Genomic DNA, 24,222 nt, shown 5'->3' with positions numbered 1-24,222 from the left:
TGCTGATGTGGACAAATAAATGCCTGTGCCGAGTGCCAGAAACCACCTGCTCAAAGCAAGCACTGAATCTACCACTCTTAAGTTTCTATTCAGTACCAGCCATTGGTTTAATCCACTACTCTTGGGGTTGATGTAATGACCAGCTATTGGTTTAATCTATCGTCTCTTGGAGTTGGTGCAAATAACAGCCATTGGTTTACTCTACTGTTTGATTTACTTAGCCACTTACGATCTTGCTTTATGTGAATTGAATGTAAATTGATACTTGTATAGCGCACTACTCGCCCACAAGGGTCTCAAGGCACTTGTACGAATACTGCTGTGGAACCCATCCTGGCTTTCCCTGTGAGGCACCGAGGCGAGAATGATCAGGTCCGTGGAATTTTTAACCCAAGACCAGCCGAGGCGGGTAATTGAACTCTGGTCCCGGGCTAGACCTCTGCATCAGGGTCTGCCGCTCTAACCATTGAGCCACACTTCTCCACTTTAGCTACTGGCCTTTGGTTTACTGTCCTGCTCTTTGGGTTGGTGCAGTACCACCCATTGGTTTCTCTACTGCTCTTTGGGTTGGTGCAAGTTCCACCCATTGGTTTCTCTACTGCTCTTTGGGTTGGTGAAAGTACCACCCATTGGTTTCTCTACTGCTCCTTGGGTTGGTGCAAGTACCACCCATTGGTTTCTCTACTGCTCTTTGAGTTGGTGCAAGTACCACCCATTGGTTTCTCTACTGCTCATTGAGTTGGTGCAGTACCACCCATTGGTTTCTCTACTGCTCTTTGGGTTGGTGCAGTACCACCCATTGGTTTCTCTACTGCTCTTTGAGTTGGTGCAAGTACCACCCATTGGTTTCTCTACTGCTCTTTGGGTTGGTGCAGTATCACCCATTGGTTTCTCTACTGCTCTTTGGGTTGGTGCAGTACCACCCATTGGTTTCTCTACTGCTCTTTGGGTTGGTGCAGTACCACCCATTGGTTTCTCTACTGCTCTTTGGGTTGGTGCAGTACCACCCATTGGCTTCTCTACTGCTCTTTGGGTTGGTGCAGTATCACCCATTGGCTTCTCTACTGCTCTTTGGGTTGGTGCAGTACCACCCATTGGTTTCTCTACTGCTCTTTGGGTTGGTGCAGTATCACCCATTGGTTTCTCTACTGCTCTTTGGGTTGGTGCAGTACCACCCATTGGTTTCTCTACTGCTCTTTGGGTTGGTGCAGTACCACCCATTGGTTTCTCTACTGCTCTTTGAGTTGGTGCAAGTACCACCCATTGGTTTCTCTACTGCTCTTTGGGTTGGTGCAGTACCACCCATTGGTTTCTCTACTGCTCTTTGGGTTGGTGCAGTACCACCCATTGGTTTCTCTACTGCTCTTTGGGTTGGTGCAAGTACCACCCATTGGTTTCTCTACTGCTCTTTGGGTTGGTGCAGTACCACCCATTGGCTTCTCTACTGCTCTTTGGGTTGGTGCAGTATCACCCATTGGTTTCTCTACTGCTCTTTGGGTTGGTGCAGTACCACCCATTGGTTTCTCTACTGCTCTTTGGGTTGGTGCAGTACCACCCATTGGCTTCTCTACTGCTCTTTGGGTTGGTGCAGTACCACCCATTGGTTTCTCTACTGCTCTTTGGGTTGGTGCAGTACCACCCATTGGTTTCTCTACTGCTCTTTGGGTTGGTGCAGTACCACCCATTGGCTTCTCTACTGCTCTTTGGGTTGGTGCAGTACCACCCATTGGCTTCTCTACTGCTCTTTGGGTTGGTGCAGTACCACCCATTGGTTTCTCTACTGCTCTTTGGGTTGGTGCAAGTCCCTGCCGTTGGTTCACTCTACTAATCTTTGGGCTGGAAATGGAGAAAAAAAAACTTACCTGGGCCGACCGGCTGCCGCCTCTCCTTCGTTCTCTTTTTTCTGTCTCCACCGACAGCAGGAAGCACCCGGGCTCCCAGACTTCACATAGCCAATCACAGTGCTGCAATGCAGAGTTGTGATTGGTCAGAGCACCGTGGTTCGGTGCTCAAACAGGGACTAGAAGGCGGAGCATGTTCCTCACCAGGCTGTGTAAAGCAAGCCTGAAAGAGAACATGCAGAGTGGCCGGCCCGAGAGCCACTGACTTCAATAGGAAAAATAAAATGATGATAACAATACATTCTCATTTTATTTTCCCTTTTGAGCAGTGAGGCAACGCTCGTCATCTGCTGCCACTGTCAAATTCTGCCACTCACTTGTGGTGCAATTTTTGCCCATTTTTGAACATGGGCAGTTTGGCGGTCAGAGGGCTGCTTCTCGAGTAGATTTACAGCCGCTTGAGTAGATTTTCTACTCCAGCGGCAGCAAAATCAACTCGAATGGCTGTGCACTCTTGCGCACTGCGTGGTGCCTTTGGCACTCATTTTTCGGCATTGCTTCAGCTACTGACACTAAATTGCAGCATGACCTGCGTATTCCACTGCACTCTAGAATCTCGTCCCATAATGCTTTGCTGGGCCTTTGGTTGGCATTGTATTTTTGCCCATGATTGTGCTTGGGGTGTTCCTGGGAGGATGTGACCACCACTGAATGGTTCATCATGATGTGCTCTTTGTGTTCAAGGCATCTGCTTGGTTCTCTCCCTAGGTTAGGGGGGACCCCAAAATATCACCTCTTATTGCCTGATACTTTTCAAAGCTCACTTTTGTGAATGGGTATATTATTTTTAGCACGTAAAGGTAAAGTTGTTTTATCAAAGGGTTGTGGGGGCAGTAGCTGACTCCAGAGTTTTTGCATGAATTATGTGTTTTTAATGTAATAAGTTATGAAAATCATCTCATCCCAATTAATAAAACTTTATCTTTACATGCTAAAATGCATATAGTCCTCTCACAAAAGGGATAATGGAAATACAGCAAGCAGTGACAAGGGATGATTTTGGGGTCCCCCCTAGCCTAGGGAGAGAACCAAGCAGATGCCTTGAACACAAAGAGTACATCATGATGAACCATTCCAGCCTCATTCCGCTCTCCCTCCGCACCCTCTTACCAAGGCACCCCATTCTCCAGCCCTTATCCCCCCTCATTTCCTCTGTCTCACCTCATTCGTTCCCCCCTGTTTTGTTACCCAGATCCCTTCTTTCTGGCAGCTGCCTCCCCCCCCCCCCCCCCATCACCCTCTGTCACTGCCCCTCTCTTCTGTACCTCTTGTGCCAGCCCCTCCCCCCCCCCCCCTCCCAATCTCATCCTCTTCCTTCTTCCCGTGTGTCCAGTTCTGTCCCCCCTTCCTTCTCTGCTGGCTCTACTCCCTTCACCCCGTGTCCTCTCCTAGCCCTCGCCTCCCAGGGTCCCCTCGAGCCCCCCACCCCTTCCTTCTCTCTTCTTGGCTCTCCCTCCCCTGTGTCCCTCAACCTCTTGCTTTTCCTCTGGCTCTGCCTCGCCCCCTCGCCCCCTCCTTTCCCGCCTATTTGCACTTGTCTTTCCCAGCGGCGGCGGCGGCCCCGGCAGATTGTATTTGAAGTTTAATTTGATTCCAGGATGGATGGCGGTGTCCGCGCGCTGCGTCTGGCGTCCTCCTCGGGAGCACGCAGGGTTCGGCGCCTGCTGCTGAGGGATCAGAGGTCATCCTTGTAGCCCGGACATTGCACAGACTGGGGCATGGCACCGCACTCTGTCTCCCCAGTAATACCCACAATCCTCCTCTTCTCTACCTCCCACACGTCACAACTCTCCATCTCTTCCTTAGCCAATGGCGCACTCGCCCTCCCCCTCTTATTTGTGTTGAGCCCACCCCTACTCAGCACTAGCGCTGACCTCTGACTCAGCACTACAGTCTTCATCCACTAGTGGTACCCCCCACTCAGGGTTGGAGTGGGATTAAAAATCAGCCCGGGCATGCAAAAAAAAGTGGCCCACATTTGCATATTGCTTTTCTGCAAAACACTGCTTTGGCAAAGTTTTATAAAAAGAAGCGGGTGATTGGAGGAGAGTACATGACAGAGGCAGGTTTTCCTAACTTTACATAGATTTAAAAAAAATGCACAGATTAGTTCACACCTGAAAACAAGTGAGGCCACTTCTGCTCAGGTAGGGTGGCCAGAATTTTAAAGCCAAAAACCGAGACATTTCCCAAAAATAGAAGGATTACTATTTTTCTGCAACCCAGCGCACAAAGTGACAGTGCTCCTCAGCAGAAAATTACAGAAGAGGCGGTAAAAACATACATTAAATGCAATTTTTAAAGCCAGTAGCAGGCCTATTAATTAAATTACTTTCTTATAACAGCTGCTAACTATCCCTGCTTTGCAAAACATAATATATCTCCCATCGTTTTCAGCGGACCCTCTCTAAAAACTGGGACATGAATTTAATTTCTTGAAATCTGCCGGGACAGCTGATGAAAACCCGGGACTATCCGGGCAAATCCAGGAAGTCTGGTCACCCTAGCTCAGGCCCCCTACCCCCGCTCAATCTGCATACATTAAAGGGACGGCCCAGTGAGAGAAAGTGTGTGACACCTTTGCCCCCTTGGTAAAAGGGAGGTAGGAGAGGCCCATCTGCCTCCAGAAAGGCCATTTAGGCACCCACTTGGCCGCTGGCAGCATCGGAACAACACAGACCCCACCCAAATCACCCCATGGCTGCCCAACTCGGATACCGCCCCCTCGGGCATTTCACTAGTGCCCGCCTTACCAATCCAACTCTGCCGCCACTTCTCCTGTCTCCCTCTTCCTCAATGTACTCTTCTCCGCTCAACATCCTCCTCCATGGTACTCTCCCCTCGTTCTCATCTGTGGTACTCTCCCCTCGTCCTCCTCCATGGTACTCTCCCCTCGTCCCCATCCGTGGTACTCTCCCCTCGTCCCCATCCGTGGTACTCTCCCCGCGTCCCCATCCGTGGTACTCTCCCCTCGTCCCCATCCGTGGTACTCTCCCCTCGTCCCCATCCGTGGTACTCTCCCCTCGTCCCCATCCGTGGTACTCTCCCCTCGTCCCCATCCGTATCCGTGGTACTCTCCCCTCGTCCCCATCCGTATCCGTGGTACTCTCCCCTCGTCCCCATCCGTGGTACTCTCCCCTCGTTCTCATCCGTGGTACTCTCCCCTCGTTCTCATCCGTGGTACTCTCCCCTAGTCCTCCTCCTCCGTGGTACTCTCCCCTCGTCCCCATCCGTGGTACTCTCTCCTCGTTCTCATCCATGGTACTCTGTCCTCGTCCTCAGCACTATGGTGCTCACGCCACGTTCTTCATCAGGTTGTGTACCTTGCCTGATCCCTCCTTCCCTCTCGTAGTCACCCATGGCGCTCTTTCCTTGCCATCCTCCATCGCCCGTGGTACTAAACGCCTCTTTCCCTCTTCCTCAGCCCCATGATACTCCCTGCCTCCCTTCCGCAACCATTGGTACTGTTCCCTACACCCTTTCTCCTCACCCCATGGTACGCCCTCCTCTTTGTCGGCCCTTTCATGCTCTCCCCCTCTCTTCTTCAGCCCTGTGGTACTCTCTTACTGTCTCCCTCAGCCCTGCGGTACTCGCAGCCTCCCTGAGCCCCACGGTACTCTCTGCAGCTCTCCCTCAGCCCCACGGCACTCTCTGCCGCTCCCCTCAGCCCCACGGTACTCTACCTCACTTCCTCAGCTCTGTGGTACTCTCTGCCTCTCTCCCTCAGCCCCACGGTACTCTCTGCCTCTCTCCCTCAGCCCCACAGCACTATCTGCCTCTCTCCCTCAGCCCCACAGCACTCTCTGCCTCTCTCCCTCAGCCCCACAGTACTCCCTGCCTCTCTCCCTCAGCCCCACAGCACTCTCTTCCTCTCTCCCTCAGGCTCACAGTACTCTCTGCCTCGCTCCCTCAGCCCCACGGTACTCTCTGCCTCGCTCCCTCAGCCCCACGGTACTCTCTGCCTCGCTCCCTCAGCCCCGCGGTACTCTCTGCCCCACGGTACTCTCTGCCTCGCTCCCTCTGCCACACGGTACTCTCTGCCTCGCTCCCTCAGCCCCACGGTACTCTCTGCCCCACGGTACTCTCTGCCTCGCTCCCTCAGCCCCGCGGTACTCTCTGCCTCGCTCCCTCAGCCCCGCGGTACTCTCTGCCCCACGGTACTCTCTGCCTCGCTCCCTCAGCTCCATGGTACTCTCTGCCTCACTCCCTCAGGCTCACAGTACTCTCTGCCTCTCTCCCTCAGCCCTGCGGTACTCGCAGCCTCCCTGAGCCCCACGGTACTCTCTGCAGCTCTCCCTCAGCCCCACGGCACTCTCTGCCGCTCCCCTCAGCCCCACGGTACTCTGCCTCACTTCCTCAGCTCTGTGGTACTCTCTGCCTCTCTCCCTCAGCCCCACGGTACTCTCTGCCTCTCTCCCTCAGCCCCACGGTACTCTCTGCCTCTCTCCCTCAGCCCCACAGCACTCTCTGCCTCTCTCCCTCAGCCCCACAGTACGCTCTGCCTCTCTCCCTCAGCCCCACAGCACTCTCTTCCTCTCTCCCTCAGGCTCACAGTACTCTCTGCCTCGCTCCCTCAGCCCCACGGTACTCTCTGCCTCGCTCCCTCAGCCCCACGGTACTCTCTGCCTCGCTCCCTCAGCCCCACGGTACTCTCTGCCTCGCTCCCTCAGCCCCGCGGTACTCTCTGCCCCACGGTACTCTCTGCCTCGCTCCCTCTGCCACACGGTACTCTCTGCCTCGCTCCCTCAGCCCCACGGTACTCTCTGCCCCACGGTACTCTCTGCCTCGCTCCCTCAGCCCCGCGATACTCTCTGCCTCACTCCCTCAGCCCAGCGGTACTCTCTGCCCCACGGTACTCTCTGCCTCGCTCCCTCAGCCCCATGGTACTCTCTGCCTCACTCCCTCAGGCTCACAGTACTCTCTGCCTCTCTCCCTCAGCCCCACGGTACTCTCTGCCTCTCTCCCTCAGCCCCACGGTACTCTCTGCCTCTCTCCCTCAACCCCACGGTACTCTCTGCCTCTCTGCCTCAGCCCCGCGGCACTCTCTGCCTCAGCCCCGCGGCACTCTCTGCCTCAGCCCCGCGGCACTCTCTGCCTCAGCCCCGCGGCACTCTCTGCCTCAGCCCCGCGGCACTCTCTGCCTCAGCCCCGCGGCACTCTCTGCCTCAGCCCCGCGGCACTCTCTGCCTCAGCCCCGCGGCACTCTCTGCCTCAGCCCCGCGGCACTCTCTGCCTCAGCCCCGCGGCACTCTCTGCCTCAGCCCCGCGGCACTCTCTGCCTCAGCCCCGCGGCACTCTCTGCCTCAGCCCCGCGGCACTCTCTGCCTCAGTCCCGCGGTACTCTCTGCCTCAGTCCCGCGGTACTCTCTGCCTCAGTCCCGCGGTACTCTCTGCCTCAGTCCCGCGGTACTCTCTGCCTCACTTCCTCAGCTCTGTGGTACTCTCTGCCTCTCTCCCTCAGCTCTGTGGTACTCTCTGCCTCTCTCCCTCAGCTCTGTGGTACTCTCTGCCTCTCTCCCTCAGCCCCACAGTACTCTCTGCCTCTCTCCCTCAGCCCCACGGTACTCTCTGCCTCTCTCCCTCAGCCCCACGGTACTCTCTGCCTCTCTCCCTCAACCCCCCGGTACTCTCTGCCTCTCTGCCTCAGCCCCACAGCACTCTCTGCCTCTCTGCCTCAGCCCGGCGGTACTCTCTTCCTCTCTCCCTCAGGTGCACGGTACTCTCTGCCTCTCTCCCTCAACCCCGCCGTACTCTCTGCCTCTCTGCCTCAGCCCCGCGGCACTCTCTGCCTCAGCCCCGCGGCACTCTCTGCCTCAGCCCCGCGGTACTCTCTGCCTCAGCCCCGCGGTACTCTCTGCCTCAGCCCCGCGGTACTCTCTGCCTCAGCCCCGCGGTACTCTCTGCCTCAGCCCCGCGGTACTCTCTGCCTCAGCCCCGCGGTACTCTCTGCCTCAGCCCCGCGGTACTCTCTGCCTCAGCCCCGCGGTACTCTCTGCCTCAGCCCCGCGGTACTCTCTGCCTCAGCCCCGCGGTACTCTCTGCCTCAGCCCAGCGGTACTCTCTGCCTCGCTCCCTCTGCCCCGCGGTACTCTCTGCCTCGCTCCCTCTGCCCCGCGGTACTCTCTGCCTCGCTCCCTCTGCCCCGCGGTACTCTCTGCCTCGCTCCCTCTGCCCCGCGGTACTCTCTGCCTCGCTCCCTTTGCCCCGCGGTACTCTCTGCCTCGCTCCCTCTGCCCCGCGGTACTCTCTGCCTCGCTCCCTCTGCCCCGCGGTACTCTCTGCCTCTCTCCCTCTGCCCCGCGGTACTCTCTGCCTCAGCCCCGCGGTACTCTCTGCCTCAGCCCCGCGGTACTCTCTGCCTCAGCCCCGCGGTACTCTCTGCCTCAGCCCCGCGGTACTCTCTGCCTCAGCCCCGCGGTACTCTCTGCCTCAGCCCCGCGGTACTCTCTGCCTCAGCCCCGCGGTACTCTCTGCCTCAGGCCCGCGGTACTCTCTGCCTCAGCCCCGCGGTACTCTCTGCCTCAGCCCAGCGGTACTCTGTCTCGCTCCCTCTGCCCCGCTGTACTCTCTGCCTCGCTCCCTCTGCCCCGAAGTACTCTCTGCCTCAGCCCCGCGGTACTCTCTGCCTCGCTCCCTCTGCCCCGCCGTACTCTCTGCCTCGCTCCCTCTGCCCCGCGGTACTCTCTGCCTCGCTCCCTCTGCCCCGCGGTACTCTGTGCCTCGCTCCCTCTGCCCCGCGGTACTCTGTGCCTCGCTCCCTCTGCCCCGCGGTACTCTGTGCCTCGCTCCCTCTGCCCCGCGGTACTCTGTGCCTCGCTCCCTCTGCCCCGCGGTACTCTCTGCCTCGCTCCCTCTGCCCCGCGGTACTCTCTGCCTCGCTCCCTCTGCCCCGCGGTACTCTCTGCCTCAGCCCCACGGTACTCTCTGCCTCGCTCCCTCTGCCCCGCGGTACTCTCTGCCTCGCTCCCTCTGCCCCGCGGTACTCGCTGCCTCGCTCCCTCTGCCCCGCGGTACTCGCTGCCTCAGCCCCGCGGTACTCTCTGCCTCGCTCCCTCTGCCCCGCGGTACTCTCTGCCTCGCTCCCTCTGCCCCGCGGTACTCTCTGCCTCGCTCCCTCTGCCCCGCGGTACTCTCTGCCTCGCTCCCTCTGCCCCGCGGTACTCTCTGCCTCTCTCCCTCAGCCCCGCGGTACTCTGTGCCTCTCTCCCTCAGCCCCGCGGTACACTCTGCCTCGCTCCCTCAGCCCAGCGGTACTCTCTGCCTCACGGTACTCTGTGCCTCGCTCCCTCTGCCCCACGGTACTCTGTGCCTCGCTCCCTCTGCCCCACGGTACTCTGTGCCTCGCTCCCTCTGCCCCACGGTACTCTGTGCCTCGCTCCCTCTGCCCCACGGTACTCTGTGCCTCGCTCCCTCTGCCCCACGGTACTCTGTGCCTCGCTCCCTCTGCCCCACAGTACTCTGTGCCTCGCTCCCTCTGCCCCGCGGACCTCTCTGCCTCGCTCCCTCTGCCCCGCGGTACTCTCTGCCTCAGCCCCACGGTACTCTCTGCTCGCTCCCTCTGCCCCGCGGTACTCTCTGCCCCGCGGTACTCGCTCCCTCTGCCCCGCGGTACTCGCTGCCTCAGCCCCGCGGTACTCTCTGCCTCGCTCCCTCTGCCCCGCGGTACTCTCTGCCTCGCTCCCTCTGCCCCGCGGTACTCTCTGCCTCGCTCCCTCTGCCCCGCGGTACTCTCTGCCTCGCTCCCTCTGCCCCGCGGTACTCTCTGCCTCTCTCCCTCAGCCCCGCGGTACTCTCTGCCTCTCTCCCTCAGCCCCGCGGTACACTCTGCCTCGCTCCCTCAGCCCAGCGGTACTCTCTGACTCCTTCCCTCCCTCTACCCCACGGTACTCTGTGCCTCGCTCCCTCTGCCCCACGGTACTCTGTGCCTCGCTCCCTCTGCCCCACGGTACTCTGTGCCTCGCTCCCTCTGCCCCACAGTACTCTGTGCCTCGCTCCCTCTGCCCCACGGTACTCTGTGCCTCACTCCCTCTGCCCCACAGTACTCTGTGCCTCACTCCCTCTGCCCCACAGTACTCTGTGCCTCGCTCCCTCTGCCCCGCGGTACTCTCTGCCTCGCTCCCTCAGCCCCACGGTACTCTCTGCCCCACGGTACTCTCTGCCTCGCTCCCTCAGCCCCACAGTACTCTGTGCCTCGCTCCCTCTGCCCCGCGGTACTCTCTGCCTCGCTCCCTCAGCCCCACGGTACTCTCTGCCCCACGGTACTCTCTGCCTCGCTCCCTCAGCCCCGCGGTACTCTCTGCCTCGCTCCCTCAGCCCCACGGTACTCTCTGCCCCACGGTACTCTGTGCCTCGCTCCCTCTGCCCCGCGGTACTCTGTGCCTCGCTCCCTCTGCCCCGCGGTACTCTGTGCCTCGCTCCCTCTGCCCCGCGGTACTCTGTGCCTCGCTCCCTCTGCCCCGCGGTACTCTGTGCCTCGCTCCCTCTGCCCCGCGGTACTCTCTGCCTCAGCCCCACGGTACTCTCTGCCTCGCTCCCTCAGCCCAGCGGTACTCTCTGCCTTGCTCCCTCTGCCCCGCGGTACTCTCTGCCTTGCTCCCTCTGCCCCGCGGTACTCTCTGCCTCGCTCCCTCTGCCCCGCGGTACTCTCTGCCTCGCTCCCTCTGCCCCGCGGTACTCTCTGCCTCGCTCCCTCTGCCCCGCGGTACTCTCTGCCTCGCTCCCTCAGCCCCGCGGTACTCTCTGCCTCGCTCCCTCGGCCCCCGGTACTCTCTGCCCCGCGGTACTCTCTGCCTCGCTCCCTCTGCCCCGCGGTACTCTCTGCCTCGCTCCCTCTGCCCCGCGGTACTCTCTGCCTCGCTCCCTCTGCCCCGCGGTACTCTCTGCCTCGCTCCCTCTGCCCCGCGGTACTCTCTGCCTCGCTCCCTCTGCCCCGCGGTACTCTCTGCCTCGCTCCCTCAGCCCCGCGGTACTCTCTGCCCCACGGTACTCTCTGCCTCGCTCCCTCTGCCACACGGTACTCTCTGCCTCGCTCCCTCAGCCCCACGGTACTCTCTGCCCCACGGTTCTCTCTGCCTCGCTCCCTCAGCCCGCGGTACTCTCTGCCCCGCGGTACTCTCTGCCTCGCTCCCTCTGCCCCGCGGTACTCTCTGCCTCGCTCCCTCAGCCCCACGGTACTCTCTGCCTCGCTCCCTCACCCCCGCGGTACTCTCTGCCCCACAGTACTTTCTGCCTCGCTCCCTCAGCCCCGCGGTACTCTCTGCCCCACGGTACTCTCTGCCTCGCTCCCTCAGCCCCGCGGTACTCTCTGCCCCACGGTACTCTCTGCCTCGCTCCCTCAGCCCCGCGGTACTCTCTGCCCCACGGTACTCTCTGCCTCGCTCCCTCAGCCCCGCGGCTCCCTCTACCACACGGTACTCTCTGCCTCGCTCCCTCAGCCCCACGGTACTCTCTGCCCCACGGTACTCTCTGCCTCGCTCCCTCTGCCCCGCGGTACTCTCTGCCTCGCTCCCTCAGCCCCACGGTACTCCATGTATCCAACAGTGTCAATCAATTGGCCTTCGGTATAATGTGGAGATAGACAGTTTGCAAGTGTTTGTCAATGGGCCTTCTGTCGAATGGGGAGATACAAAGGGTCCAGCAGTGTCAGCGATGGACCATCGCCATAAGGTGGGGATACAAAGTATCCGAGGGTCAATCAAAGGCCCTTCAGTAGAAAGAGGCGATACCAAGTATGGGAGCGTCATTCAATGGGTCTGCTGTAAAATGGAGGGGGGATACAAAGTATCCAACCGTGTCAGTCAATGGGCTGTCGGTATAATGTAGTGACACAATGTGCCCTTCCCGGGCATGTGGAAATACAAAGTGTCCAACAGTGTTATTCAACGGCCCATTTTTTTAGAATTTGGTGATACAAAGTATCCGAGTGTCAGATCCATGGCCCTCTTGCAGACTGCAGAAATACAGGGTATCCATCATTGTCAGACAGTCATTGTCCCGGGTATAAATGTAGGGCTACAATGTGTCCAGCAGTGTCAGTCACATCCCATCTTAGAATGGGGTGTTAAAAAGAATGTGACCGTGTCTTTGTCCCACGTGTAGAAGGTGGAATTAAAGGTATCCGCAGTGTCAGACATTCTAACACAGCATTCAAATCGAGCGACATTTCAGCTCAGTGGGTTGTGCCTTGTTGTGTTTCAACCAGAATCACACATTTACAAGAAAGCAGCTCCTTGGTGTTAAACGTACATCTGTTATTGTGGCCTCCTGAGACACACGTGTTCTACCCTTCGGTCCCAGACTGCCCTGCCACGTGCCGCCCCTGGGCCTGCTGGAGCTGTGGGCATCTTGGGTGCAGTGGCAGTTTAACGGAAGGCTGATAACAGAAGATATGCAACACAAAGTAATGATTATTGCTCAGAAATATCTTGTAACACACTTTGTAGAATTACAACGTATATCTTAGACGCTACAAATCAAACTAGGCGCTTATAGCTCCGGCCAGTCAAACTCCGCACCTCCGATTTTTCTGTGAAAAATGTGGGTTTGAATTTCTTGGAGATGGACATTTTGCTAATTTTCTGCAGTTTTCCCGTGGAACCGTCAGAATGAGGGTGTTGGGGGGCGGGGAGGGGGGGTGGTGTGTGTGGTTCAGGCCTGCATTACCGCAGCCTTACCACGGGCACGCACTCACTGTGCAGCAGCTCAGCAGAGTTGCAAGATGAGATGGTGAGCGGTCACCTGCACGGCGAGTCCTTGCAGGGAGGTCACTCGGTCCAGTCACTCACTCACCCAGAGACCCCTGACCCTGGAACTGAATGCAGCAGGTGTACACACACGCAAGGAGTCCTGAGGAAAGGGACCATCGTGCAAGTGCCCCCACACCGGAACACTGAGGCTGCTGAGAGAGGCCCAGACCTTTGGACCAGGGCCCATCGATGGGTGCTGAAGCGGCGCATTCGATGGGGGGCACGAATCACGTATTTTGAACCCTGGCACCCGGCAGGGTGACCAGGCCTAGATCCATCTGGAACTGGGCTCTGATGAAGATGCGATCCTGAGAGGGAACCAGCTCGGACCCCCTGGCCTTTACCAAGACCTCATGGGCAGACGGGAGATCCGGAACCTTCTGAACATGTAAAACCAGTCCGGTGAAGAGAAGCCCCCTTGGCCAAACAGTCACATTGGAAATGCAGGGAGCGCTGTTCGAGGTACTGTTCTCATTAGCTTTGGCACCAATCTGATTGTGACTTTTTTTTTAATGCAATCCTTTCAGCAAATGTACCTTATTTCCCCACATAAATGTGCAAATATTACAGCAGCTTTTCAGATATTATTCTACAGATTGGAAAGCTTGTATTAATGTGACAATTTAAAGGACCCCAACTAGATTTGACACAAAGGCGGCGGTGACTGCCTCCATAGAAATCAATGCTCCAATGTTATTCAATGGAGTAATCTTCGTCTGTGGGTGTGTATGCGATCTCTTCATTAACGCATGTACTGGACGCGCATTCTTACGTAGCTATGTTGGAGCACACGGCTTCTCATTTTGAGTTCGCAGACTGAGTGCAGAGTTTCTGCATTGCATTTTTATCTTTTGGACGGTGACATTTTTTACATCCTATCGGTCCGTTATGGTGGGCGCCATTAATATGGAATGAGTGTTTTGTGCGCCAGATGGAGTGTGCGTCACAAGATGTCTGCCATTCACTGGTTTCACGCCAGAGCCCCGTATCGAAAGGCCGGGGCGTTTTGTGTGTGTTTTTTCCACCCTTCTTGTCATCGCTGGAGATGTACTTTGCTTTTGTCTGGTAATTGATTTGTCATATTGTCTTAGGGCAGGAATGTGTTGCGTAGAGTGCGTTGCACTGAAAGGCTTACGGATGTTTAATAATGCTTGTTTTTATTTTTAGATCTGCCTTTAATCGAGGACATTTAATACCTTTCTAGGTGCTCGCTTCCACCATTGGTCATACATTTTTATTCTTTATTGTGTCACACTGTACTACAAGGGCTCGGAGCTAGGGCTGGGCATATCTCGCCTAATTCTGTGTAGTGGAATCATGTGGAATTACCCAAATATTCCATGAGAGTCCGCAAAACTGCGCGAGAAGAGTGATTCTGCGTTTAGCACTATTTTCTTATGGCAACAATGATCTTTCGCGTCCATAATGGACGCAAGGATGAATTTTAGCTAAGAAATAGAGCTAAGGGCAGGAGGACATCAGTAGCCTGTGTGAGCAGCCACTCGCTTTCGCTAAACTTGCACTTGGAGTAGGATTTAACTCCAATTTAGCGCAAAATGCAACAGAACACGAATAACCCGAGCGGCCACTCACGCTCGCTAAATGTGGTCTTGCTGTGTTTTTTTTTCCCCATTACTAATTACTCTTAATTACTTAAGCAGGCGCAATTGCAATATTATCCATAAATCCACATCCATGTGCAATGCAGAATTAATGAGTTTACTCGGGTGTAACTGAAATTCTGCCCAGGCCTGCTCAGAACAGTTTTTGAATGGTTAATTTCTTTGTGAGTGACGTTCTGCCCTTTCACACTCACATACAAAGGAGTACCCTTCAGTGCCAAGGTTATGACACTGTATTTTTGGATACTAAAAACCTGTTTTAACTCTTGTCCAATGTTATTGTTATGTTATCGAGTGTCTTGCAGCTCCTCCCCACCCCATCAATAAAGTTTTACTAAAACCATGGCAAAACACTCATTGACAAAGCCAGCATTCTGGCAGCCAATGCCAGACCCATTTGCTTTGCCAATGCTTGTTCTTATTAATTTCAATAATCCAACGCACAGCCATACTGTTTTGAGCCGACCCTTCCTAAACTGTTCCTAATGTGCCTTGGCCAGTCAACTCTGTCTCTTGCGTCACTTCTGGCCGCGTGCAGGCAACGGTGGATGACGTGTTGGTCTGAACCAGGACACTGGTGTTTAGTTCCGGGGTTGTGGTGCTTAAAGGTGCAGTATTTTGTGGTGGTGAAAACTGGTGCAGGCAGTACCAACATTGTCACATTTTCTATTGTTACCCATAGTTATTCCACGGTCCTTGTCCACCGTGGTGCTTGTTATTTAGTGGGGTGCATTGAGCCTGTTTAGCTGCTTGGACCCCCCCCCCCCCCCCCCCCCACCGCCCTTATGTGATTCTAGTCTGAACACAATAACTAGATTAAAGTCTTAATTACTGCTAGGTGGTGAACTTTAATTTGATAAATGGTATAATATGTGTTTGAATCTTTCTTTAATCTAATGCAGTTCAAGCAAAATCTAATCCAGCAAAGGCTTACAGTCTCAATCTAATGTTTGGTCGATTTCTGTACGTAATCAAATGCACTGCAAGTGACTAAGTAATTCATGCGGCAGTGACCTTTAATGCATGGCACAGTACTTGTGATAATCTTCTGTAACCTAATGCTGGGCAAATGAGTTGTAATAATTATAATTAATTGGATACACAATAATGCACTGAAAGTAATTTTCTGTGTCACAGTCAAGGTCAGAGGAACCCGTGTAATCTAATGCTTAATTTGTACCGGTGTTTGCAGGTGTTGGGCACTGGCACTTATTTTTTGGAACCAGGGCTAATTGTTTTTCACACTTTGACCCCCGAGTGAGAGAGAGAGAGAGAGAGAGAGAGAGAGAGGAAGGTAGACATGGAAGAGAGAAAAAGGAAATCCGTGGTAAAGAGAGAATGGGCAGAGGAAACGGAACTTGGAAGAGTGAGACAGGAAGTGTTGTGGAAGAAGGCGGCATGAGGTGGAGGCGAGACCAGGGAGTCTTGGTACCATCAACCCTAACCTTTTCACTGTGTGGGGCAAAGCTTCTAGGGAGAACCTTGGCTCCGGCAGCTATTTCTGTTTACAAAATAAGCACTGGAGTAATCTACTTCCATAATCTAATGAAGTGCAAAGTAATCAGTAATCTGTCGTATAATGTACATTATCCCAATCAAAGCAATCAACCTCAGTAATTCCATGTAAAATAATGTAATGGTGCGCTATCCAGGGCAGACTGAAGGTATTGGTTCAATCCCGTCTGTCATGTGTAGCAAAGTAATGCAGTACTTCTGTGCAATGCAAGGAAGTGTAGTTAAACCAAAGTGAGCTACAGTATGGGTGGATTAATAGGAGCAAACTCTGTCTGTAATCTAATGTTGGGTAAAGTAATCTGTAATTGCAGGGTGATCTGAGTAATCTCAAATTTAATGCAGGGTTAGTAATCTTCACAACAGTTTTACATATTCTAGTATAGGGTAAAGTTAACTTTTTATTTATCTAAATGTTTTCTAACATACAAAACATACAATCGTAAAAAACATGCTGAAATCTTCTACAACTGAACCTTCTATGTCAACCACGCGTGTCTGTAAGGAACTGTTTGTGGTGGGAACTAGCCCTGCTGTTGGCCTTGCTGTGCCTGTTCTGCTTGTGTGAGAGAAGATTGCACTGCTGCTCTTGCTATACCTGTTCTCTCTCACAAACAGAAGTGTGCCCTGCTACAAGCCTTGTTGTAACTGTTCTATGTGAGAGAAGCTTGCACTGCGACTGGCCTTGCTGTACATGTTCTGTGTGTAAGAGAAGCTTGCACTGCTGCTCTTGCTGTAACTGTTATGTGTGTGAGAGAAGCTTGCGCTGCTGCTCTTGATGTACCTGTCCTGTGTGTGTGAGAAGCTTGCACTGCTGCTCTTGCTGTACCTGTTCTGTGTGTGAGAAGCTTGTGCTGCTGTTGCTGCTCTTGCTTTAACTGTTCTGTGTGAGAAGCTTGCACTGCTGCTGCTCTTGCTGTAACTGTTCTGTGTGAGAGAAGCTTGCACTGCTGCTGCTGTTGCTGTACCTGTTCTGTGTGTGAGAAGCTTGCGCTGCTGATCTTGCTGTACCTGTCCAGTGTGTGAGAGAAGCTTGCACTGCTGCTCTTGCTGTACCTGTCCAGTGTGTGAGAGAAGCTTGCACTGCTGCTCTTGCTGTACTTGTTCTGTGTGTGAGAAACGCTTGCACTGCTGCTCTTGCTGTAACTGTTCTGTGTGAGAGAGAACAGTTACAGCAAGAGCAGCAGTGCAAGTTTCTCTCTCACACAGAACAGTTACAGCAAGAGCAGCAGTGCAAGCTTCTCTCACACAGAAGAGGTTGCACTGCTGCTCTGGCTGTCCTTGGTGAGTGTGAGAAGCTTGCACTGCTGCTTTGGCTGTCCTCGGAGTGCGAGAAGCTTGCACTGCTGCTTTGGCTGTCCTTGGGGAGTGTGAGAAGCTTGCACTGCTGCTCTGGCTGTCCTTGGAGTGCGAGAAGCTTGCACTGCTGCTTTGGCTGTCCTTGGGGAGCGTGAGAAGCTTGCACTGCTGCTCTGGCTGTCCTTGGGGAGTGCGAGAAGCTTGCACTGCTGCTTTGGCTGTCCTTGGGGAGTGTGAGAAGCTTGCACTGCTGCTCTGGCTGTCCTTGGGGAGTGCGAGAAGCTTGCACTGCTGCTTTGGCTGTCCTTGGGGAGTGTGAGAAGCTTGCACTGCTGCTCTGGCTGTCCTTGGGGAGTGTGAGAAGCTTGCACTGCTGCTCTGGCTGTCCTTGGAGTGCGAGAAGCTTGCACTGCTGCTTTGGCTGTCCTTGGGGAGCGTGAGAAGCTTGCACTGCTGCTCTGGCTGTCCTTGGAGTGCGAGAAGCTTGCACTGCTGCTTTGGCTGTCCTTGGGGAGTGTGAGAAGCTTGCACTGCTGCTCTGGCTGTCCTTGGGGAGTGCGAGAAGCTTGCACTGCTGCTTTGGCTGTCCTTGTGAGTGTGAGAAGCTATCACTGCTGCTTCGGCTGTCCTTGGTGAGTGTGTGAGATGCTTGCACTGCTGCTTTGGCTGTACTTGTGAGTGTGAGAAGCCTGCACTGCTGCTTTGGCTGTCCTTGTGAGTGTGGGATGCTTGCACTGCTGCTTTGTCTGTCCATGGAGTGTGAGATGCTTGCACTGCTTCTTTGGCTGTCCTCGGGGAGTGTGAGAAGCTTGCACTGCTGCTTTGGCTGTCCTTGGGGAGTGTGAGATGCTTGCACTGCTGCTTTGCCTGTCCTTGGGGAGTGCGAGAAGCTTGCACTGCTGCTTTGGCTGTCCTTGGGGAGTGTGAGAAGCTTGCACTGCTGCTCTGGCTGTCCTTGGGGTGCGAGAAGCTTGCACTGCTGCTTTGGCTGTCCTTGGGGAGTGCGAGAAGCTTGCACTGCTGCTCTGGCTGTCCTTGGGGAGTGTGAGATGCTTGCACTGCTGCTTTGGCTGTCCTTGGGGAGTGTGAGAAGCTTGCACTGCTGCTATGGCTGTCCTTGGGGGGTGTGAGATGCTTGCACTGCTGCTTTGGCTGTCCCTGGAGTGTGAGATGCTTGCACTGCTGCTTTGGCTGTCCTTGGGGAGTGTGAGAAGCTTGCACTGCTGCTTTGGCTGTCCATGGAGTGTGAGATGCTTGCACTACTGCTTTGGCTGTCCTTGGAGTGTGAGAAGCTTGCACTGCTGCTTTGGCTGTACTTGTGAGTGCGAGAAGCTTGCACTGCTGCTCTGGCTGTCCTTGGGGAGTGCGAGAAGCTTGCACTGCTGCTTTGGCTGTCCTTGGGGAGTGCGAGAAGCTTGCACTGCTGCTCTGGCTGTCCTTGGGGAGTGCGAGAAGCTTGCACTGCTGCTCTGGCTGTACTTGTGAGTGTGAGAAGCTATCACTGCTGCTTTGGCTGTCCTTGGGGAGTGTGAGAAGCTTGCACTGCTGCTTTGGCTGTCCTTGGGGAGTGTGAGAAGCTTGCACTGCTGCTCTGGCTGTCCTTGGAGTGTGAGAAGCTTGCACTGCTGCTCTGGTTGTCCTTGGGGAGTGTGAGATGCTTGCACTGCTGCTTTGGCTGTCCTTGGGGAGTGCGAGAAGCTTGCACTGCTGCTTTGGCTGTCCATGGAGTGTGAGATGCTTGCACTGCTGCTTTGGCTGTCCTTGGGGAGTGTGAGAAGCTTGCACTGCTGCTTTGGCTGTCCATGGAGTGTGAGATGCTTGCACTGCTGCTTTGGCTGTCCTTGGGGAGTGTGAGATGCTTGCACTGCTGCTTTGGCTGTCCTTGGGGAGTGTGAGAAGCTTGCACTGCTGCTCTGGCTGTCCTTGGGGGGTGTGAGATGCTTGCACTGCTGCTTTGTCTGTCCATGGAGTGCGAGAAGCTTGCACTGCTGCTTTGGCTGTCCTTGGAGTGTGAGAAGCTTGCACTACTGCTTTGGCTGTCCTTGGGGAGTGTGAGAAGCTTGCACTGCTGCTTTGGCTGTCCATGGAGTGTGAGATGCTTGCACTACTGCTTTGGCTGTCCTTGGAGTGTGAGAAGCTTGCACTACTGCTTTGGCTGTCCTTGGAGTGTGAGAAGCGTGCACTACTGCTTTGGCTGTTCTTGGAGCGTGAGAAGCTTGCACTACTGCTTTGTCTGTCCTTGGGGAGTGCAAGAAGCTTGCACTGCTGCTTCGGCTGTCCTTGTGAGTGTGAGAAGCTTGCACTACTGCTTTGGCTGTCCTTGGGGAGTGCAAGAAGCTTGCACTGCTGCTTCGGCTGTCCTTGTGAGTGTGAGAAGCTTGCACTGCTGCTTTGGCTGTCCTTGGGGAGTGTGAGAAGCTTGCACTGCTGCTCTGGCTGTCCTTGGGGAGTGTGAGAAGCTTGCACTGCTGCTCTGGCTGTCCTTGGGGAGTGTGAGAAGCTTGCACTGCTGCTCTGGCTGTCCTTGGGGAGCGTGAGAAGCTTGCACTGCTGCTTTGGCTGTCCTTGGAGTGTGAGAAGCTTGCACTGCTGCTTTGGCTGTCCTTGGGGAGTGTGAGAAGCTTGCACTGCTGCTCTGGCTGTCCTTTGGGAGTGTGAGAAGCTTGCACTGCTGCTCTGGCTGTCCTTGGGGAGTGTGAGAAGCTTGCACTGCTGCTCTGGCTGTCCTTGGGGAGCGTGAGAAGCTTGCACTGCTGCTTTGGCTGTCCTTGGAGTGCGAGAAGCTTGCACTGCTGCTTTGGCTGTCCTTGGGGAGTGCGAGAAGCTTGCACTGCTGCTTTGGCTGTCCTTGGGGAGTGTGAGAAGCTTGCACTGCTGCTTTGGCTGTCCTCGGGGAGTGTGAGATGCTTTCACTGCTTCTTTGGCTGTCCTCTGGGAGTGTGAGAAGCTTGCACTACTGCTCTGGCTGTCCTTGGGGAGTGCGAGAAGCTTGCACTGCTGCTCTGGCTGTCCTTGGGGAGTGTGAGAAGCTTGCACTGCTGCTTTGGCTGTCCTTGGGGAGTGTGAGAAGCTTGCACTGCTGCTTTGGCTGTCCATGGAGTGTGAGATGCTTGCACTACTGCTTTGGCTGTCCTTGGAGTGTGAAGCTTGCACTACTGCTTTGGCTGTCCTTGGAGTGTGAGAAGCTTGCACTACTGCTTTGGCTGTCCTTGGAGTGTGAGAAGCTTGCACTGCTGCTTTGGCTGTACTTGTGAGTGCGAGAAGCTTGCACTGCTGCTCTGGCTGTCCTTGGGAAGTGTGAGAAGCTTGCACTGCTGCTTTGGCTGTCCTTGGGGAGTGTGAGAAGCTTGCACTGCTGCTTTGACTGTCCTTGGAGTGTGAGAAGCTTGCACTGCTGCTTTGGCTGTACTTGTGAGTGTGAGAAGCTTGCACTGCTGCTCTGGCTGTCCTTGGGGAGTGTGAGAAGCTTGCACTGCTGCTCTGGCTGTCCTTGGAGTGTGAGAAGCCTGCACTGCTGCTCTGGCTGTACTTGGGGAGTGTGGGAAGCTTTCACTGCTGCTTTGGCTGTCCTTGGTGAGTGTAAGAGAAGCTTGCACTGCTGCTTTGGCTGTCCTTGGGGAGTGTGAGAAGCTTGCACTGCTGCTTCAGCTGTCCTTGGGGAGTGTGAGAAGCTTGCACTGCTGCTTTGGCTGTCCTTGGGGAGTGCAAGAAGCTTGCACTGCTGCTTCGGCTGTCCTTGGAGTGCGAGAAGCTTGCGCTGCTGCTTTGGCTGTCCTTGGGGGGGTGTGAGATGCTTGCACTGCTGCGTTGGCTGTCCTTGGGGAGGTTGAAAAGCTTGCACTGCTGCTTTGGCTGTCCTTGGAGTGCGAGAAGCTTGCACTGCTGCTCTGGCTGTCCTTGGAGTGCGAGAAGCTTGCACTGCTGCTTTGGCTGTCCTTGGAGTGCAAAAAGCTTGCACTGCTGCTTCGGCTGTCCTTGGAGTGCGAGAAGCTTGCACTGCTGCTTTGGCTATCCTTGGAGTGTGAGAAGCATGCACTGTTGCTTTGGCTGTCCTAGGGGAGTGCGAGAAGCTTGCACTGCTGCTCTGGCTGTCCTTGGGGAGCGTGAGAAGCTTGCACTGCTGCTTTGGCTGTCCTTGGTGAGTGTAAGAGAAGCTTGCACTGCTGCTCTGGCTGTACTTGTGAGTGTGAGAAGCTTGCACTGCTGCTCTGGCTGTCCTTGGGGAGCGTGAGAAGCTTGCACTGCTGCTCTGGCTGTCCTTGGGGAGTGTGAGAAGCTTGCACTGCTCCTTTGGCTGTCCTTGGAGTGTGAGAAGCATGCACTGTTGCTTTGGCTGTCCTAGGGGAGTGCGAGAAGCTTGCACTGATGCTCTGGCTGTCCTTGGGGAGCGTGAGAAGCTTGCACTGCTCCTTTGGCTGTCCTTGGAGTGTGAGAAGCATGCACTGTTGCTTTGGCTGTCCTAGGGGAGTGCGAGAAGCTTGCACTGCTGCTTTGGCTGTCCTTGGTGAGTGTAAGAGAAGCTTGCACTGCTGCTTTGGCTGTCCTTGGGGAGTGCAAGAAGCTTGCACTGCTGCTCTGGCTGTCCTTGGGGAGCGTGAGAAGCTTGCACTGCTGCTCTGGCTGTCCTTGGGGAGTGCGAGAAGCTTGCACTGCTGCTCTGGCTGTCCTTGGGGAGTGTGAGAAGCTTGCACTGCTGCTCTGGCTGTCCTTGGGGAGTGCGAGAAGCTTGCACTGCTGCTCTGGCTGTCCTTGGGGAGCGTGAGAAGCTTGCACTGCTGCTTTGGCTGTCCTTGGGCAGTGTGAGAAGCTTGCACTGCTGCTCTGGCTGTCCTTGGGGAGTGCGAGAAGCTTGCACTGCTGCTCTGGCTGTCCTTGGGGAGTGCGAGAAGCTTGCACTGCTGCTCTGGCTGTCCTTGGGGAGTGCGAGAAGCTTGCACTGCTGCTCTGGCTGTCCTTGGGGAGCGTGAGAAGCTTGCACTGCTGCTCTGGCTGTCCTTGGGGAGTGTGAGAAGCTTGTACTGCTGCTCTGGCTGTCCTTGGGGAGCGTGAGATGCTTGCACTGCTGCTTTGGCTGTCCTTGGTGAGTGTAAGAGAAGCTTGCACTGTTGCTTTGGCTGTCCTTGGTGAGTGTAAGAGAAGCTTGCACTGCTGCTTTGGCTGTCCTTGGTGAGTGTAAGAGAAGCTTGCACTGCTGCTTTGGCTGTCCTTGTGAGTGTGAGAAGCTATCACTGCTGCTTCGGCTGTCCTTGGTGAGTGTGTGAGATGCTTGCACTGCTTCTTTGGCTGTCCTTGTGAGTGTGAGAAGCTTGCACTGCTGCTTTGGCTGTACTTGTGAGTGTGAGAAGCTTGCACTGCTGCTTTGGCTGTCCTTGTGAGTGTGAGAAGCTTGCACTGCTGCTTTGGCTGTCCTTGTGAGTGTGAGAAGCTTGCACTGCTGCTTTGGCTGTACTTGTGAGTGTGAGAAGCTTGCACTGCTGCTCTGGCTGTCCTTGGGGAGTGTGAGAAGCTTGCACTGCTGCTTTGGCTGTCCTTGTGAGTGTGAGAAGCTTGCACTGCTGCTTTGGCTGTCCTTGTGAGTGTGAGAAGCTTGCACTGCTGCTTTGGCTGTCCTTGTGAGTGTGAGAAGCTTGCACTGCTGCTTTGGCTGTACTTGTGAGTGTGAGAAGCTTGCACTGCTGCTCTGGCTGTCCTTGGGGAGTGTGAGAAGCTTGCACTGCTGCTTTGGCTGTACTTGCAATACTGACAGAAGTTTCCGCTGCTGCTGCCTGTGCAGTGCCTGCTCTTGTGAGGGAAGCTTGCACTGTAGGTACTAACCCCACCCTGTATGCTTTGGGTGCATGGCAGCTCTATCATATATACTTTACCACATCTGTGAGGTCAGTGCGAGCTTGCAGTGGTGTAACAAAAGCCCCTGCGGTGTGGGGGCCTGAGTTCCATGTTGGCCCCCTTTCGCACTGAGCACGGGTGGCGCACCCCTGGCCCTAGAGCTTCTGATTGGGTCCGGAGTGTGGAGGGCCCCCTGCATGCGATTTACTGTCTCTCGCCCCCTTCATTACACCACTGCGAGTTTGAGATTCCTTTAGCCGCCTTACACAAAGCCACAAGAATTGGCTTTGCCATTGCTTTTTTTCTGTACTTTTGGCAGTTTTCTTGCGTTAAGAGGAAGAACTGTAAATTTAATTGAATAACACCGTTTGAAAACACTGAAGGGAAAAAGCAATAGTTTGTTCTGTAAAGCCCACAAGTGCCAGCGCGTGCCCAGGTAATCTCTCCCTGTCAGCCGCAGAAAGGTCACAGCAGACTCTTCCAATCGATATCCGATGTAATGAACAGCTTCAGTGAGACTGCAGGCCTGGGACCGTAAACACGCCCCGGAGAGACTCCCCTAAAACTGCAGAGACTACCTGGTGCGCTCTGCTAGCACCTGGCACTCTCTCTCGTCCTCAGAGCCCTCACTTGAGGACTCTGAAGCACTCCTGTGAACTCACAACAGCCTCCAAGCACTGGTGTCACCCTCTGGGACATGAGCTGAGAAGAAAGACTCTTAACTGCTACACACTCGGTGCCTAATTTGAGCTGGAGGTTTCCGGTGCTCAGCACTGGCACTTAATTGTTCGGCACTTGTGACAGTCTGCCACAGGGTGGTGCTGTCTAGCTAATTTAGAGGTGACCACAGCAGCAGTTAATTATTAATTCAAAAAACATAAAAAATGACTTATCTGCCACCCAAGCCATTCTTATAGCTTTGGGGACCCGGAATAGTCTGAATTGTTACACTTGTATCGGTGTGATAGTAGTTTTGTAGTTACTAGCTTTGCAAAATGTAAAAAGTAAAAAAAAAAAAAAATTGATATGAGTGCTCAACAATGTCAAACATTCACCCATGTACAGAGATCTGGGTCTAAATCCATTGTTCCCCAAGTGCGCCGGGTATGCCCAGACGTGGGTCCCTTATGTGCTGTGCCACTGGATTCAAGCTAGCCTGGCTGATGACGGGTGTTACCACAAAACTGGTCCCAGGATGCTTGTTTCCAGTCCAGCCCAGCAGTTCGGGCTGGATTCTTCCTATGGAGAGCAGGTTCATTATTTGCATATGGCTGGGTCCAAACTGGGGTGGCGTGGTGAGCAAAAGAACGATGGATT

The 24,222-nt window shown here is 55.0% G+C and overlaps 2 protein-coding genes across 11 annotated transcripts in view; both read left to right on the top strand.

Moving 5' to 3' along the window:
* The window catches only part of PTPRF (protein tyrosine phosphatase receptor type F), a 756,588-nt gene that overhangs the window by 350,817 nt on the left and 381,549 nt on the right, over window positions 1-24,222 (top strand). The gene's annotated exons all lie outside the window — the stretch shown is intronic.
* LOC147736471 (uncharacterized) lies at window positions 2,035-13,839 on the top strand. Its single transcript, XM_086953581.1, has 5 exons — window positions 2,035-2,053; window positions 7,949-8,141; window positions 8,788-9,027; window positions 9,433-9,563; window positions 13,814-13,839. The coding sequence occupies exons 1-5, from the start codon at window positions 2,035-2,037 to the stop codon at window positions 13,837-13,839; spliced, it is 609 nt and encodes a 202-aa protein (XP_086809707.1).

Source organism: Lissotriton vulgaris, chromosome 1_2 (genome assembly GCF_964263255.1).
Source record: "Lissotriton vulgaris chromosome 1_2, aLisVul1.2, whole genome shotgun sequence".
NCBI classification, from domain to species: Eukaryota; Metazoa; Chordata; class Amphibia; order Caudata; family Salamandridae; genus Lissotriton; species Lissotriton vulgaris.
This window is presented reverse-complemented; position numbering and strand designations above follow the sequence as displayed.

Excerpts from the sequence above, each read along its gene's own strand:
- LOC147736471 (XM_086953581.1), top strand. Across the intron at positions 8,142-8,787 it reads CTCGCTCCCTCTGCCCCGCG|GCCCCGCGGTACTCTCTGCC; the intron begins GTACTCTCTGCC and ends CTCGCTCCCTCT. Across the intron at positions 9,028-9,432 it reads CTCGCTCCCTCTGCCCCGCG|CCCCACGGTACTCTCTGCTC; the intron begins GTACTCTCTGCC and ends TCTCTGCCTCAG.